At 35.7% G+C, this 18,445-nt stretch overlaps 1 protein-coding gene across 1 annotated transcript; it reads right to left on the bottom strand.

The window, feature by feature from the left end:
- Positions 1 to 1,721: 1,721 nt before the first annotated feature.
- On the bottom strand, positions 1,722 to 17,856 carry LOC128922140 (uncharacterized). The gene is made up of 2 exons (XM_054231764.1): positions 17,301 to 17,856; positions 1,722 to 1,747 (listed from the first exon to the last, which is right to left on the bottom strand). The coding sequence occupies exons 1-2, from the start codon at positions 17,854 to 17,856 to the stop codon at positions 1,722 to 1,724; spliced, it is 582 nt and encodes a 193-aa protein (XP_054087739.1).
- Positions 17,857 to 18,445: the final 589 nt, after the last annotated feature.

The raw sequence follows: 18,445 nt of genomic DNA, 5'->3' as shown, positions 1-18,445 counted from the left end.
ATTAACATATGAATTAATAACAATATGAAACATATGAGCTATAGCTACTCACGAAAATCTATGAAGGTGTGTTTGTTTTGTGTTGTCGATAATAATAATTATTGAGCTCAAAGATGGCAGATTTTACTCAATTTAAGCGGATTGTATTAAGCTTTTTTATAACTACCTATTTATCATTAAATATTGAAGTACTTGTAGCATATTTCGTAAGAGACAAGAATTCACATGCAGAAAAGAATGGGTTGGAGAAAACAGGACAGGAGCAAGTATTGTAAAACATGTTTTACAACGAGGCACTTTACCATATATTCCAGTTTCTTACCAACAGATTTTGAGGAACTTTGTTTTGTTTATCTGATGTAGTAAATATATGTATTTGCAACAAAGGTAATTAATTTAATTTCAGACAATATTTCAATAATATATATCCGCCTTTTTGTCTTTTGAATTTCGCGGCTATGTATAAAACTCTACAGAGCTCGTATCTGGTGGTACTCTATCACTTCGAACTGCGGAGGAATGGTTTCCACGATTCAGAGCGGGTGAAAACGACACCATGGATAAGCCAGCCAGCGGAAGACTTGTGACGATGAATACCGAACAAATCATGGAAAACATCGCGTTAGACCGGCATGTGGCATCTCGTGACATCGCCCAAACTTGATGTTTGGGTGCCGCATTTGACGCAAAAAAACCTTCTGGACCGAATCAACGCCTGCGATATGCTGCTGAAACGGAACGAACTCGACCCATTTTTGAAGCGGATGGTGACTGACCAAGCCGGGGTTGACGGCAGGAAGGTTTTGCTGTGTGTTTGGTGGGATTGAAAGAGAGTAATCCACTATGAGCTGCTCCCATATGTCCAGACGCTTAATTGCCATGCCATGCCATCTACTGCGAACCACCACGACAAGGCCAGACCACATACTTCGTTGATGGTTCGTCTGAAGCTACGGGAGCTCGGATGGGAGGTTTTATCGCATTCACCATATAGCCCGGATATAGCGCCAAGTGATTACCACTTATTCCTGTCCATGACTCAAAATAGACTTATGAAAAGTGGCTGTTCGAGTTCTCCGCAAATAAGGAAGGGCGCTTCTTCGAGGGGGTACTATGAAGTTGCCGCCTAGATGGAAACAGATTATCGAACGAAACGGCAAAACATTGAATAAAGAGCAAAAAAGCAGAAGTGAGATATTTGACAACCTAATATTAGACTGTGGTACACAGTATACTTTTTGATTTCGCCAGTTTGCGATCTCATGTTTTTGTGTATGAGCCGGAAAATGTTTTTTCTTGACTTTTCTATTTCTGTACATCAATCCTAAAACAATTGCCTTTATATTTTTTTATACTGCTTCCTGAATCTATTCGTGATGACTTTCTGGGGCAATTTTGAAGACTTACTGGCAAATGCTTTAAATAATAGTGATACGTGACAAATGTAGCAAAGACTATGTATGTTTCCCATTGAAATGAATTGGATTGAATGCTTTTAAAATACCCAGTATGCTTTAACACCACACTCTTCGTTAATATGCGCATATATGTATAAATGCCTACTATTTCAGTCGCATGTTGCAGAACTGCAGCATTCATGCCATTAAATGAATATTGGCAGATGTTGGCTCGTGTGACAATGTTTGGAGCGATCTAATTTGCAATTAAATCAATCATGTGGTCGAGTGCCAATGGAATACACAACCTGTGGTGTTGTGTTCTTAAACACTTTTTCCTTGTTGTAGGCCTGCAAATTTGATAATATGTATATTGTTACAAATACATTATGAAAATTAGTCAACCAGGTAATTGATCAATTATTGGAAGTGTATTGTGGTAGTAAGAGTGAATCTAGTATATCGAAAATTTAATTCAATTTAATTTGAATTTAATTAAAAGAAAATGTGTCTAGTACGTCTGGTTTATATAGTTTAAGTTGTTGGCGAGATATATGTATACCAAAACCCTATATGACGGCGGGGCCGTGTCCGCTTTTCAAAAAAAAAATAGATCCAAATATGCCCCTCGCTATTGTGATCCTCTGTACAAGATTTCATTTTCATTGGTTTATTTGTGGCTTACAAACAAAGCTATTATATATATATATTTGTCTTAAGAGAGTAACATTCCATGTAGCAGACAGTGACAACGATGCCAACTTGTGGTTAAATAACTTTTGTCAAACTCTGAGAAGGACTTTGCATTATTTTTTAAATTTTTTATTTGTATTTTATTGTGGTTTTGGTCAATTTTAGTTTCTAGGTTCAATTAAAGTTACATATGTATGTGTGATAGTTCGTTGTCATTGTTGTTGCTGCTGCTGGCTCTTTCATATATTGACAAAACAAAGAGAAATTGTTTGCAAAAGTTAAAGTATATATATTAAAATGTTATGAATAAAATTGAATACAAATATGTTTTGGAAGAAAATGGGTACGATCTATCATAATAGCAATTCATCATTTGAATGAATAAGCGGATTGATCAAGTAATTTCAATTAGTCTGTCTTTCTTTCCAGTTATGTGAGTGGTAACTTATAATCAATAATAGTTTACCCTATAAAGAGTATAATAGTTTATTTAAATAAAGTAGACGGAAAATAATTAAAGGAGTGCTCTCCTTGTATAATTGGCTTTGGTAAGCAGAGATATGAATGTTAAATATATGTAAGTCAATTACCATTAATTCCAGATATGAATTCATATGATATGCATTACTCTTGTGCATATCCAATTGAGTAAAAGTTGGTTAAAATGAGCATGCGATAAATTTACATAATAACAATTATGAGCAACTGCTGGACATTTCTGCCAGCGAATAATCACAAAGGATGAGAAATAACCTGAGTCGTAAAATATATATGAAACTGTGTTCTTTCATATGTACACTTCGCGGACTTGCGTGCATTTAATCAGCTTGTGGACATTCAGAGTTTCACTGCGTTCTTTTACTGCAGCATTCTTCATTTGGAAGTCCATGAATAGTAATAACGGATATGTTGTAAGGATAGTATTATATATGAATATGTGTATATTGCACTCTATGCATATTTGGGAATAAATAATACAAGTACTTGTTTTTGAAAAATTAATTAATTTTCATATTTAATTGATTGTGTCTACCTACCTACGTCACTCTGAATTTGGTAATTGAAGAAAAAATGAGAATTTAAGCTGCATATTTTGATAATGCAACGAAGAAACGCAAGATATTTGGAACAGATAAAAAGTTCCCAAATTTCTATATCAAGCTCATGTACGAGTATTACCTTTGTAGACAAGTTTAGCACTGTTAAAGTCTTCGTTTTTGCATGCTGCACGTATAAAACACAATTTTATGTACTTATCAGTAACTGTAACATCGACTATTCTTGCACTGAAGATGTAATGATGAAAAAATCGAATAGAAACTTAATTGCGAAATAACGGAATTTTTGTCACCTGATTCTACACAGAAGTATGTATGCATTTCAATTTATAGAAGTTTAGTACTTAAGTATTTTATATAAAAATTCAAAAAGTGTTTTTTAAGAAAGCTACTAATTTCTATTTATTTATATTTATGAAATAGAAGCAAGAGTGGTTGTTTTTACTTAAAAGAGTTTAAAAAACTTCCACAAACATGGAGTTCATAACTTGCCAACAACCTTTATATTATAGGAAGACAACGCTTTAAATTTATCTTAATATCCCCTAAATTTAAAGAGATCACTGTACCAAGTCTCACCACTATTTAAGGTCTGACAATTTTTCTTCAATCGTATAGACTTTTTGTCCTCCATATTATTTCCTTTTTAGACTTTATGTATGATGTCATTTATTACTCTAGGCTGGTGCACATAAACACAATAATAATGGATATAATTTTGCATTTCTTCGCAATAGAAAATGTAGGAAGGTAATTCTTTAAACACAAAAACTTAAAGCATGTGGAAATAATGTACAATGTTGCTGTAGCAAAAATAGTATGCGAATAATTAAATCATGGAACTCCTAAAAACGTCCATATTCATATTGGAAATGAAATGTTATTAAAAAAAATTTCTGTTACAACTGGAGAAACAATGCATCAGTTAGCCCAATGTAAAGGGCTTCAAAATAAAGTTTACTGCTCTGGTATGCACATTACACTATTGACGTTAAGATTCCCTTACCTAAGAAGATATATATAAGAATTAGAGCCCTTGGTATTTGACTAATCGACTAACCGATATAACGGAATAGGGCATTATTCGAATAATAACATTCGGTTTGCACTATTCGAATAGTCGTCAGTCATTGACTATTGGATTAACCGCCCATTTGCGACTATTAGGTTAACCGTTCGTTGTCGACTATTCGAATAGTGCAAGTTCATTAATTTTCTTAATTTTATTGAAAGAAGTGAAACATTAAAACTAACAAAAAACTTGCTTTCAAATACAAAAGAAAACAATGATTTCACGGGAACCTTTAAGTAATGGCAAAATAGTTTTTAACCATTTCAACTTTGCGAATGTATTAAATCAATATTTTTCATAAAACGTCTATTTTGATATAAGAAAGTTAAAAGATTAACATTTGTTGGTTAGAAGCAGCTTTTACGTGGTGTCACAATGTTTCCAGCATTGGAGAACGTCCTTTCTGACAAAGTGGCTGGAATGCGGAAACTTTACAAATAAAAGTCTTTTTGGATTTCAAACAATTTTCATTTATTGGAATAGTGACAGTACAACTATTGGAATAACTGCAGTAGAACGACTATTCGAATAGTCGTAACATTGCGACTAATCGAATAGTACTAACCGGTTAATATTCGTACGAACGGTTACAAACCGGATTTTCGAATAATCGGTTTTCAAGTTAACCGAATAATTTTAAGAGCCCTCGTACGAACATTTGGCCCCTATTAAATTATTTAAATTTGATTGTTTTCGCATGTATCTAACTGTACTATGTTTACGATTGAAATGGTTTCTGCCAGAGCGACAAGTAGATATTTGTTATTAATGAAATACCTGTAAGGTATTTCATTGTGAGTTGTAGTGTACAGCTTATTTATTAAAAAGAAAATGTGTAATATTTTTTGTAGAAACGCCGGTACAATCACCAGATCAAACGTTTTTTGAAAACATGTTATAATCCTTAAAATGGTTGGGCAATCAACTATTCCATATAACGATTAAGTGTGATACCAGGAAAAGTCAACCATTGTAATTTGCAGTAATATGTAACTGAAACGTTTATTGTAACTCTCATGGGATTATTTCACTGCTTGAAATTATTGTATTCAATTTCCTATAATGTATTTTTAATTTATAAGTGTGCGCACTATTTCATATGTTTATAGTACTTACTATTTGCCAGTACATTTTGCTTTTTTCGACAGCCAAATCGATAGGCATCTTCTACTTGTCATGTCTTTCGGAAGTTGAGACAGTCTCCCTTGTTACGGCTGCTAAGTGAAATTCACTGTATATGTTGTTGATGCAATTATATTAATTTACTCTCTTGGGGAAATTTGTGCAATGCCAGGAAAGGATATATAACGAAAATATTAATACATAATGATTATTTTTAGAGTATTTGTCGAATATGTTGAATAATGTTTAATTCATATGCAACATTATTCTTATAATGTTTTGCTTGCAATGATAATGTTGCGATGCAAATATTGTCCGCTCAATTCCAACCTTTCCTAACTTTCCTATACATGTCTCATTTTAATTGATTACGCGGAAATAAATGAAGAAGCACCAACAAATAAAGTGGAACAGTTAGTCGGAAATATGGTAAAATAGTAGAATTTCGTGCTCCCATTTCAATAATCGATTTACGTTAATAATAAAATCAGTGGCCACGAAGGCGACATATTTTTTGGAAAATATGTGGATTACTAGGAACTCAGCTAATTTTTTTCCCAGTACTGTTTGTTGCTGAATTGTTGGATATATTTGGAGTTGGATATCTTTATATTAGGTATATAGGAGTGTTGACCCTATTTTATTGTATACTATAGGTGTTTTCTGCATTCAGATTCTAAAATTTCCTAGAGAAGTTGTGAAAATTACTAAACTGTGTGGATTAAATTTAATTAACATTTACTAGTGAATACGGCTGAATTAAATTTTTCATAACATTTATTTTTGAAAATAATCTCGATCCATCCGATCGCTTCTGCCTAGAACATTTATTTTAATGAGATATTACTTGTGTATATTGCTACAAAATATACAGTGGAACTTCCATAACTCAAACTTCTATAATTCGAAGTTCTCCATAACTCGAACTCTTAAATTGGCAATAGAAGTCAAATTTCATACGAATTTCTTTCCATAAAAGGACTTTTTGATCAGGGCATAATAAACAATTTTAAATATTACTATCGAAGCAGAATTATTAAAATAGTGCATATTTCTATATCGTTAGGAAGCGAACAAAAAATATGATATTACACTTATGGATTGCATATTTCATGTAACAAAGGCATAGGATAAAGACGTTAAAAGCCAAACAATAGCAAACTGTAACAAATTACAGAATACAGTTTTTACCGCATGTACAGAAAACTTCATGTGAAGTAAATAAATAAAGCTGGGCTTAAATCTACATCTTTCAGGTTTTCTGAAAACATTAAATACTTTTTAATGAAATTTGGTAACTTTAACTCGAAGTTTTTTTGTGGTTTTTTCAAATCGCTAAGTGTGATTTTTAAATTACGATATTAAAAAAGCTTTTACGCTAACTTGTCTTTAATTTCTCATGCAAAAAATACACAGGATCCAGTAAATACTATAAATCGTTTAAATATCTAATAACTATAACGCACATACTGATTTCTGTTCCATATTATTTGCCTTTGGGAAACATTTGCTAATCATTTAAATTTAATCAAAGACTACAATGATTGCTAGTGCTTAAAAAAGCAAAAAAATAACGACGAACTGAATTCATAAATTGCTAGCAGTACAACACTACAGCTATAATCAATTTGCGGTATTACCGTACCGATTTTGCTTTCAATAATAAATGATATTTAATGTTGCAATTGTGTTGATATCATATGCTCCAAATTGTTTTTACTTAACAAAATTAATTTAAGTGCAATTTATACCTCAGGAACACAAGAGCTTTGAAGCTGAATTATGGGTACTTATGTATGTAACTTGCTGTTTGTTAGTGAGTGAGGCGATACAATACGTATACATTTTGTGAACTTTTCAAACTTTTATTACTGAAAATTGTTTTACGAAATCACAAACTCACTCACTTCGTTTTAATTGATTAAATTTATTAAATATGTTTCTTCACCTCCCCAGTTTCATAAACTTAAACGAATATCACACGACACTGAGTTTCATTCTAGTTCAAATAGGCAATATTAATAATGAAGGAAATTATTAATATTTTCGTTGCTACTAAGCAGACCTTTAGCATTTTGAACCATAATATATAGCTTTCACTAAATGCTTTCTTACCAATAAGTTATTTGATATTTTTGTTTGCAATGCCGTTTCGTTTTCCAATTAATTAAGCTGATAGCGGTTAAAATGAAGGTAATGAGTAGAACGGATAACGTTTCTAAACAGTTTATTTGTTTTATTAATGAAGCGAACGCTTTTAATTGGGGGGAGGGCTAATAATAATAATATGACGCCTAAAGTTTGGCAAACATTTGGTTTTCAATACACATTTTTGCGTCGAATACGCCGCCACTGGCAGCCAGGATAATTATTATTACTTTTGATTTTTTTGCAATGGATGACTTAACGCTTATTTTTTTCTTATAAATGAAATAAAATCTCGAATACGTTCCTTAAGTTAAAAAAATTTAATTGTGTACGAAATGTAATATTAATAATGTAATTTCAATATTAACAAAATTTTAACCACCTAAAGATTTCAATTTAAATTCTTATAACACACATTGGCATAAGTTAATGGAAATAAAACCAAAATTAATCCTTTAGAAGAAGTGTGTTAATTTTCACATACTATACTACTTGGAAAAATGTTTGAAATTATTAAGCAGTAAACTAAGGTGTGAATCATACCGATACAGGTGTGAAGCTGTTAGCTTCTTTGTAAATTTAACGGCTTGTAACTAGTTTGCCACGGGATGTTTACTATAACACCTATCAAACACTTACGCATTGAGGAACACACATACGAACTTTTAAGTGGAAATTTCCATTTATACGAATGGATGTTTGTGTTAGTATGTAGTATCGCATCGCTTTTGGTATGTTTTAATGTAAAAGCGAAAGCAACATACATCCTTCATATGTGAATTTGCTAAATCTCAGGTGTCTTTATAAGCTATAACGCGAAATATATACATAATGTATTCTGATGTAGTTGTGTACGAGGAATGTCGAAAGGGTTTGATGATGGGATCAAAGGAGCAATTCAGCTATTCGCTAGCCAACTTCTATGAATAATTAAAAAGGCAGCTAGTTGCTTGTAAGAAGATGCATATGTGTGAGCTTAACTAAGACTTTTCGACATAAAGCTCTTTATAACGACTTAATTGGGAACACAAGTGTATATAAAACACCATACAAGATTGTATTTATGTATGCAAAATTGCGCAAAGGCACTAATCTACACTACAAAATGGTCGACTAGTGACATAACACTATATAAATTTATAGCCTACGCACCTTCATACCTACATTTTTCATTTAAATTTAACATTGGCGTTTTATGATCATCATAATCAAATCATATTAATGTCGTGCTTACGCATTTAATGCGTTGTAATCATTCTGGTTGAGCAGGTGCGGAAGAAAAGTCATAAAGTTGTATGGGAAAAATTACCCTTAAACAAATAAAAGTCAAAATTTGCTGGTTATTGGAAAAGAGAAAAAATTATGCGAAATATAAACGTATTGAGAGTTCAAAAATTCTTGACAACTAAAAAGGGTTTGACAAAACTATTCAACCGCCAACGGAACATTTTCATTTATTCTTTGTTGGAAAATCTAAAAAAGTTTGTATGCAATTTTACATTCTACAATAAGTCGATTGTAGCAGTTGTAACTAGTTTCATAATGTATAGACTTAATTAGAGTACTTTATAAAAACATGCATTCTATTTTATCAAGATAGTTAATGATTGCGAGAACGCTGGCGTTTAATAATTTTAATAATTTTCGTTTATAAGAAAATAAGATATTTAGGCTAATATTATTTTATGTTTATTTTTATTTCAGTATTTTTTCACCTTTCACTTACAGTATCCCAAACGACAAGATGCAAGTGTTTGAATTTCCTTTCCTCATCTTATTTAAATGTCATATTGAAATAAAAGTAACTTCATTTCCATTAGTGTGTAATCAAAATGCCAAACTCCCAGCTAAGTCACGTTTCGGTACTCAAGCATCATTATGCGTTCTCAGGTGCCTGCTTTTGAAAGTTTCTTCTCCTTATAAACAATTTTTTGCAGTTTCTTTATGATTATATTGTGGTGATGCAAGTCATCATTTAAATTATAATGTGCGCAGCCATTTAAAAATGTGTTGTAATTTTCTTAATGATATTTTTCTCTGAGAGCACAATTTTTGAAGGAAGTATATTTATTATACTTTATTTTATTTAAAAATATTTTTTTGTAAATATAATAATATTTAAGCTATATATGTTTTTTTTGCAACACTTTTTTATTTTCTCAATAACATTATCTTACTGTAACTGTTTCTGTATATGTTCCATCAGTCATTAGCAATCGCGATAGCTTTGAAAACATCACAAAAGCAAGGGAATGAAATGAAAACAAATCAATGTAGTAATATCTTAAATATACACACTTTTCAGCTTAGTAACATCGCTAACTATTAGTAAACGTTTACTTTGCCATCAAGTAACGCTACGACGACATGACCGATTAACTGAGACGGAATGTGGACGAAACGAAAACGAATGTAAAAGCAGAAGTTGTAAAGAAAAACTTTGTAGAAAAAGTGGATATCACTGTTACATTGACATACTTGCTCATGATGGCATTCGGTGTCTTAACCTTGGAAAAATGATTCCTAAGAAAAAAATGAAAGACAAAATAACAGTGAAACAGATAGTTTTTTCGCGCACAAATTTCTTTATTGCTAAAACATTGGTGGCTTCTCTGGAGACACACTGTGGGCCGTTGGGAGCTAAGCAATGCGTATGTTTCTGATATTTTTACAGTTCCTTCTCCATCTGCAGATCTATCACATTTATTGTGAAACAGGAGAAAGTATTTCCTTAACCTTTTTCACAGTTGAGAGATGGCCTCCACAACTAAGAGAATACATATTTTTTGTTAAGATTGCCATACCGCGTGGGCGTGGAGACCTAAATTCAAATAATTACCTATATTAAAGTTAGAATATATTTGCATTTTTGGTGACTTTGCAAACATACATATTGGAGAAAAATTACTGTTGTGAAATCTTTTTATTAATTTTATATTCTATTTATGTATATTAGTAAGAACTCCAATTAATTTTCCAAATATTTCGGTATAATTCTAATTATAAGGACGTGATTTGCTTTTGGAAGTATTTAAAAACTATGTAAATTTTAGTTTCTACTTTAAATACTCTTCAAAGTTTCTAGCTAGATTTATGCTCATATGCTAAAAGTATATTTGTAATACTATTTAAGTTGTACAATTAGATGCATAGCTAAGCTAAGGGAATAATATGTAAAATTTTTATTTTTTGTTTTTCAATATTTCCTTATTTATTGAATCTGCTTGTTTTTAAGCCTAACAATAAGTTTTAAAATCTTAAATCTATTTAAAAACTAGACCAGCTCAAACGAGTGATTGAGCTGTATTGTTGAAACGTTGAATTTGCAGCTCTTATCTTCATGCACGTTATTTTACTAGATATATGTTTTCTCCACGTAAGCCTTCTATCTAGGTGAATACCAAGATAGGTAACTTCATTCGGTTGAGGCACTAGAATATTGTTCATTTTTACTGCCGGACACATTTTTGGTCTTAGGGAGAATGTAACATGCTTGCACTTTTGTTCATTTACATTTATACGCCAGTTTGCTAGCCATTCTTCGACAGAACTTAAGTGCTTCGCTAATATTCTTGATGCTATAATGGGGCATTTGTTACGACTCACTAAAGCTGTGTCATCCGCAAAAGTTGATGTCAAGACATTATTAGCAGTTGGAAGATCAGCTGTATATATAATGTATAGAGTTGGGCCTAAAACACTGCCCTGTGGTACTCCAGCCCTAATCTGTCGTTCATCAGATATGAAATCTCCTACTTTAACCTATAATTGTCTATTTTTTAGATAAGACTCCAATATTTTATACAATTCTAAAGGTAGAATCTTTTTAATCTTATATAAAAGGCCTTCATGCCACACTTTATCAAACGCCTGAGCCACGTCTAGAAATATAGCTGAACAGTACTCTCTGTGCTCGAATGCTTTTCTTATTTCGTTAGTTATTCTATTTACTTGTTCTATTGTACTATGTTTTGCACGAAACCCGAATTGGTGCGTTGGTATTACATTATTTTCGTGGAGGAAAGGATACATCTTTGATAGGAGCACCTTTTCAAATATTTTAGAAAGGCAGGGTAGAAGACTGATTGGTCTGTATGAAGACGGCTGTGTCAAGTCTTTCCCAGGTTTATCTATCAGGATAATCTGCGACTTTTTCCACGAAATTGGATAGTATCCAAAACTTAGAATTGCATTGAAGAGCAAAGAGAGCACCTCTACAGCAATATTTGGTAACTCAATTAGCAATTTTGGAGTGATATTATCATGTCCTGGCGACTTTTTTGGATTAAGTTCTTTTATGATGCTAATAATTTCAGAAGGTGAAGTCTTAAAGGACTCGGGCGACTCATTTGCTGTGTTAGGTAAGGTTGACAACTTAAAGTTATTCTTTGGGCAATTTGGTTGAAATACCTTTTCTAGGCGATTTGCAAAACAAGTAGCCTTTTCCTCATCACTTCGAGCCCAATTTCCACCCAAGTCTCGTATAGGCATGTTGGAGTCGACTGGTGGCTTCATGGACTTTTGGGCTTTCCATAGTGAATTTTGCTTGCATGAGTTTGGACACAGCTTCTTTATATACATTTCATTGATGAATTCTTCCTCGCGTTTAAGCGTTTTTTTTTAATTTGCGTACAGCAGATTTCAACTGCAGCTGAGTGGAAGGGGAGCGATTTATCTGCCATTCTCGTCTAGCACGTCTTTTTTCATTTACAAGCTGTTCTATTTCTCTATTGCTGATTTTTCTGAGACTAAGTGGCTTATAATTTTTCTTTGGTGTTGCTAAGACCGCTGCGTTAATAATTATATCATTGAGTTCCCTTATACTTTTGTCAATATCTCTTTCTGTATTTATTTTGTTTTCAATATTTATGTGGCTACTCACGTATTTTTTGTATTTTAACCAGTTCGTTTTGTGAGATGTTAGCCCCACTTTTTTTTCAACAAATATGGGTTGTTCACATACCTTTATTAGTATAGGAGAGTGATCTGAAGATAGGTCAGTACTTGTATCTACTGTTATGTGCGATTTATCTATATTTTTGATCACAGCAAAATCAATTAAATCTGGTATTTTTTTACGATCACTAGACCAATATGTTGGCTTACCCGGAGATATTATATCAAGATTATCGCCTATTTATAATAGTTTGATACAGCTGTCGTCCTTTCGGATTAATAAGTCGTGAGCCCCAATACATATGTTTTGCATTGTAATCTCCACCTGCTAGAAATCTATGACCTAGCGTTCCAAAAAAGTCTTTAAATTCGCTCTCTGTAATTTTAAAACGAGGTGGACAGTATATAGCTGTCAGGTTTAAGTATCCGCAACGATTTTTTATAGATATTGTTGTAGCTTGTAACTGCGCTGTGGCATGAGATTCTAATGCGTGGTGGCTTAGTCGTTTTCTAACTAACACTGCTGTTCCACCATGTACCTTTCCATCTGGGTGATTTGTAATATAGAGTCTATACCCCGGTATAAAGAAATTGTTTTTATTCGTAAGATGGGTTTCTGACAATAGCATTACATCTATATTATTTTCATTCAGAAATCTAATAAGCTCCGATTTATGTTGGTTAACACCGTTAGCATTCCATATACAAATGTTAAGTACGCTCATTTTTTTACTTAAAAAAGTTTGCAACATTTGATTTTGTGCTTTGATTACCTCTTGGATCATATTTTGCATAGTAGACATAAATTGTGTCATACATTGGGTTAGGTTTAAAATCATTGTTTCAATGCTTCCATTTGGTTGGTTTTGGGGCATTTGCATTTGCGTTGTGTTGCCTTTCACCACATTTGCATAGCTCCCTTGTGTAGCATTATTTTTAAGAATACATTGATTTGAAATATGGACAGGGTTTTCAATAATTTCGTTAGAAGGAATATTTATCATTTACGGCGTGTTTGAATTGCAACAGACAATTTCGTTTTTAAGTCTTTGTATACCGGGCAACCCCTATAGTTTGCAGTGTGATTTCCACCACAATTACTACATTTTTTATTTAAATCCTCTTTTTTACGAGTACATTTTGATGTAGGATGCAGATCACCACACACCACACAGACACTGCGTAGAGTGCAATATGCTTTCGTGTGCCCATACTCTTGGCAGTTGGTGCATTGTACCGTGCCATTTCTTTTTTGTGGTTCCTCGACGGTAATTCTGCGATGGAGCAAATATTTTAACTTGTAAATTGGATGTGTTTCATTTTTCTTTAGTTGTTCATTATTTGGCATCAATTCAATTTTGTACATTGGCTGAGGTATTTTATTTCTGTTAAATATATATATATATGGAGGATGGGATCATGTGTAGAAGTTCACGCAAGTGAGGAAAGTTTTTGATTGTCATTCACTTGGGAGTGGCCAGAAACGATTCTTCTCCATATGGTTCAAGCAGCTCACGACTTCCGGTTTTAGACCAAGTATCCTCTGGGTAGCCAACAGACATCCGTTTGAAGGCGAGCTAAAGTGAGAAGGCGAAGCCCGCTTATGCGGTTGTGCGTAGGGCTTGGGACCCACCACATAAAAACACCCCCCAATGAAAAATCTACGAAAGCCTCGGATGAGACACCCCCCTTTTGATGACGACCCCTGCAAACGTTTTAAGGATAATGATATAAGGGCATGCACCTGGAATGTCCGGACCCTTAATTGGGAAGGTGCCTCTGCCCAGCTGGTTGATGTCCTCATACGACTCAAGGCTGACATCACCGCCATCCAAGAAGTGCGATGGACGGGACAAGGACGGAAGAAGGTGGGTCCTTGTGACATCTACTACAGCGGCCATATAAAGGAGCGCAAATTTGGTGTTGGATTTGTGGTGGGAGAGAGACTCCGTCGCAGAGTCCTGGCGTTCACCCCGGTGGATGAACGTCTAGCCACAATCCGCATCAAAGCGAGGTTCTTCAACATATCGCTGATTTGCGCCCACGCCCCAACGGAAGAGAAGGACGATGTGACCAAAGATGCTTTCTATGAGCGCCTAGAACGTACCTATGAGCGCTGCCCCCGCCACGATGTAAAAGTCGTGCTTGGCGATTTTAACGCCAGGGTGGGTAAAGAAAGTGTCTTTGGCACAACAGTCGGAAAATTCAGCCTCCATGACGAAACATCGCCAAACGGCCTGAGGCTGATCGACTTCGCTGGGGCCCGAAATATGGTCGTCTGTAGTACCAGATTCCAGCATAAGAAAATACATCAAGCTACTTGGCTGTCTCCTGATCGAAACACGCGGAACCAAATCGATCACGTTGTGATAGACGGTAGACATGTCTCCTGTGTTTTAGACGTGCGTACGCTCCGAGGACCAAATATAGACTCGGACCACTATCAGGTCGCAGCGAAGATACGCACCCGCCTCTGTGCAGCAAAGAACGCCCGTCAACAAACACAAGGAAGGTTCGACGTCGAAAAGTTGCAATCGCAACAGACAGCCACGAAATACTCTACTCGACTTGCACTCCTACTCTCTGAGAGCACTCATCAGCATCTCGGTATAAGGGAACTGTGGAACGGCATCTAAACTCACTGCGTACCGCTGCAGCCGAAACAATTGGTTTTCGGCAACGACAAAAAACAAGCTTGGACGATGAGGAGTGCCGTCTCGAAGCGGAGAGAAAACAGACTGCATACCTCGCAACGTTGCAAACGACCACAACACGTGCGGGATGGGATAGATACCGAGAGCTGAAGAGGGAAGCGAGACGCATCTGCAGACAAAAAAAGAAAGAGGCCGAAATGCGTGAGTACGAAGAGCTTGAGAAGCTGGCAGACAGAGGTAATGCTCGAAAATTTTATGAAAAAATGAAGCGACTTAACGAAGGTTTCAAGACCGGAGCATCCTCATGTAGAGACCAAGGTGGTAATCTGGTAACCGATGTCCAGGGCATACTGGGATTATGGAGGGAACACTTCTCCGACCTGCTGAATGGCAGTGAGAATACAACACCAGGAGATGGCGAACCCGATCCCCCAATCGATGACGATGGAACAGATGTTCCATTACCCGACCATGAAGAAATTCGAATAGCAATTACCCGCTTGAAGAACAACAAAGCAGCGGGGGCCGATAGATTACCGGCAGAACTATTCAAATACGGCGGCGAAGAACTGATAAGGTGCATGCATCAGCTTCTTTGCAGAATATGGTCGGAAGAAAGCATGCCTGACGATTGGAAACTCAGTGTGCTCTGCCCAATCCATAAAAAGGGAGATCCCACAATCTGCGCCAATTACCGTGGGATCAGCCTCCTAAATATCGCATACAAGGTTCTATCGAGCGTACTGTGTGAAAGACTAAAGCCCACCGTCAACAAACTGATTGGACCTTATCAGTGTGGCTTTAGACCTGGAAAATCGACAACTGACCAGATATTCACCATGCGCCAAATTTTGGAGAAGACCCGTGAAAAGAGGATCGACACACACCACCTTTTTGTCGATTTTAAAGCTGCTTTCGACAGCACGAAAAGGAGCTGCCTTTATGCCGCGATGTCTGAATTTGGTATCCCCGCAAAACTAATACGGCTGTGTAAATTGACGTTGAGCAACACCAAAAGCTCCGTCATGATTGGGAAGGACCTCTCCGAGCCGTTCGATACCAAACGAGGTTTCAGACAAGGTGACTCACTATCGTGCGACTTCTTTAACCTGATGCTGGAAAAAATTATAAGAGCTGCAGAGCTAAACCGAGAAGGTACAATCTTCTACAAGAGTGTACAGCTCCTGGCGTACGCCGATGATATTGATATCATCGGAAGCAACAACCGCGCCGTTTGTTCTGCTTTTTCCCGCATGGATAAGGAGGCGAAGCGAATGGGTCTGGCGGTGAATGAGGACAAGACGAAATATCTCCTGTCATCAAGCAAACAGTCGGCGCATTCGCGTCTTGGCTCCCACGTCACTGTTGACAGTCATAACTTCGAGGTCGTAGATAATTTCGTATACCTGGGAACCAGCATCAACAACACGAACAATGTCAGCCTCGAAATCCAGCGCAGAATAACTCTTGCCAACAGGTGCTACTTTGGACTGAGTAGGCAATTGAACAGTAAAGTCCTCTCTCGACGAACCAAAATCAAGCTCTACAAGTCGCTTATCATTCCCGTCCTGCTCTACGGTGCAGAAGCTTGGACGATGTCAACATCAGATGAGACGACACTAGGAGTTTTCGAGAGGAAAATTTTGCGCAAGATTTATGGTCCTCAGAACATTGGCAACGGCGAATACCGCAGACGATGGAACGATGAGCTGTACGAGTTATACGACGACATTGACATAGTTCAGCGAATAAAAAGACAGCGGCTACGCTGGCTAGGTCATGTTGTCCGAATGGACGAAAACACTCCAGCACTGAAAGTGTTCGATGCAGTACCCGCCGGAGGAAGCCGAGGAAGGGGAAGGCCTCCACTCCGTTGGAGGGACCAGGTGGAGAGCGACCTGGTTAAACTTGGGATCTCCAACTGGCGCCGAACTGCGAAGGAGAGAGAGAGGTGGCGCACTATCGTCGATTCGGCTATAACCGGCTAAACGGTTGCAACGCCAATCACATACATAAATATATTTACTATTGATTTAACACTGAAACCACCTTCTTCAAGAGCTTCTTTAACGTCGTTAGAGTCTACCGACGACTCTATACCTTTTATGACTACCACTAGGCCTTTAATTCTTATTATTATTTGATAAGTATTTTACTACATCCATGAAACTTTTTTCAGTGTACGTCTGAATTTTTGTTTCATCTATGTTACCTTTTTTTAAAGGCACTATATGAAAGTTGTTTGTGCCTATTAAATTACTTAAGTTGGAGACAAGCACATTTGAGCTATGCTCACGCAAATAGATTGGAGGAGGTTTGGCATTCACTGCTGCAGTGGTACCCTTCGCATCGTCGTTACGTTCTTTGCTCACTAAGGCAAATCTATTGCCAATTAAAATGTCTGGCTTTTTACCATTTGGCGTGCCTGCTTGAAAGTTTTTGTTATTGACCGCTGATTTAATTGGACTAGATTTCCTTTTTGTGTTTATGTAGCGGTCAATACCAGTCTGAATAGATGGTCCTTTCTTGCATTGTGTATTCTCACCTTCCTTTTTCTTTTCCTTCGTTATCTGGGTGCTTGCTGGTACCTGCATACTTGTCGCTGTCAGCGCATTTGTTGTTGCGCGATTGCTGTTTACTTCTGCTTCTGCCGACTGCGTCCTTTGCTTCGATTCCAATTCAGCTGATCGCTGCGATGACTCATCACCGCCGTTGCTTTTTTTGTTGGCAGGAGTTGTTTTTGTTGGCTCCACAAAACTGAAATAGGCATTTAAGGAATGCCTACGGCTTTGCTGGTGAGGCTGCGCAGCGCTCATTATTGTTTATTTGAATTTATTGTTTTTATATTTTTGTTTTGTGCACTATTTGTTTATGTTTATTGTAATAATTTTTGTACATTGTTTTTTGATTTAATTGTTTGTTGACAATTTAACCGATGCTATTTACTTTTGGTTTGTTTACTTTTGTAAGAAATCAGATTTCACGGAGCGAATTAAAAAGCACGTCCGTATACTTTGAATGCTTTACATATGCTTAAAATTTTGAATTCAAAGTATTTAAGTAAATTATGCGTCTCAGTCAAGAAAAGCGAAGAACACGGTCGAAAATGCTTAACATACTTTATTATATTATTGTTTTATCTTTTCTCAAATAAAATGTATTTTATTTTAAATAAATAATAATTCGGAGAATTATTTGCGCTACTGTTTTTGTCCTAAATGTATAATCTGTCACACAGGCTACTTACATCGATTATATCGTATATTTATGGCAATATAGTACCGATCGTGCTTTCAATGACAAATGGTAATTAGATATTGTAATTATGTTTTTATCATAAGGTCCAATGTGTTTCCAATCAACAACAAGATTGATTTAATTGCAAATTGGACGCCACTGAGCACA

Source organism: Zeugodacus cucurbitae, chromosome 5, assembly GCF_028554725.1.
Source record: "Zeugodacus cucurbitae isolate PBARC_wt_2022May chromosome 5, idZeuCucr1.2, whole genome shotgun sequence".
Lineage (NCBI taxonomy): Eukaryota > Metazoa > Arthropoda > Insecta > Diptera > Tephritidae > Zeugodacus > Zeugodacus cucurbitae.
This window is presented reverse-complemented; position numbering and strand designations above follow the sequence as displayed.

Bases quoted from the DNA above. Each gene is read 5' to 3' on its own strand.
- LOC128922140 (XM_054231764.1), bottom strand. From the start codon at position 17,856: ATGAGCGCTGCGCAGCCTCACCAGCAAAGCCGTAGGCATTCCTTAAAT. The intron at 1,748-17,300 runs GTAATTTAATAG...TCAAATTTGCAG, and splicing joins TGTGCTTGTCTCCAACTTAA to GCCTACAACAAGGAAAAAGT.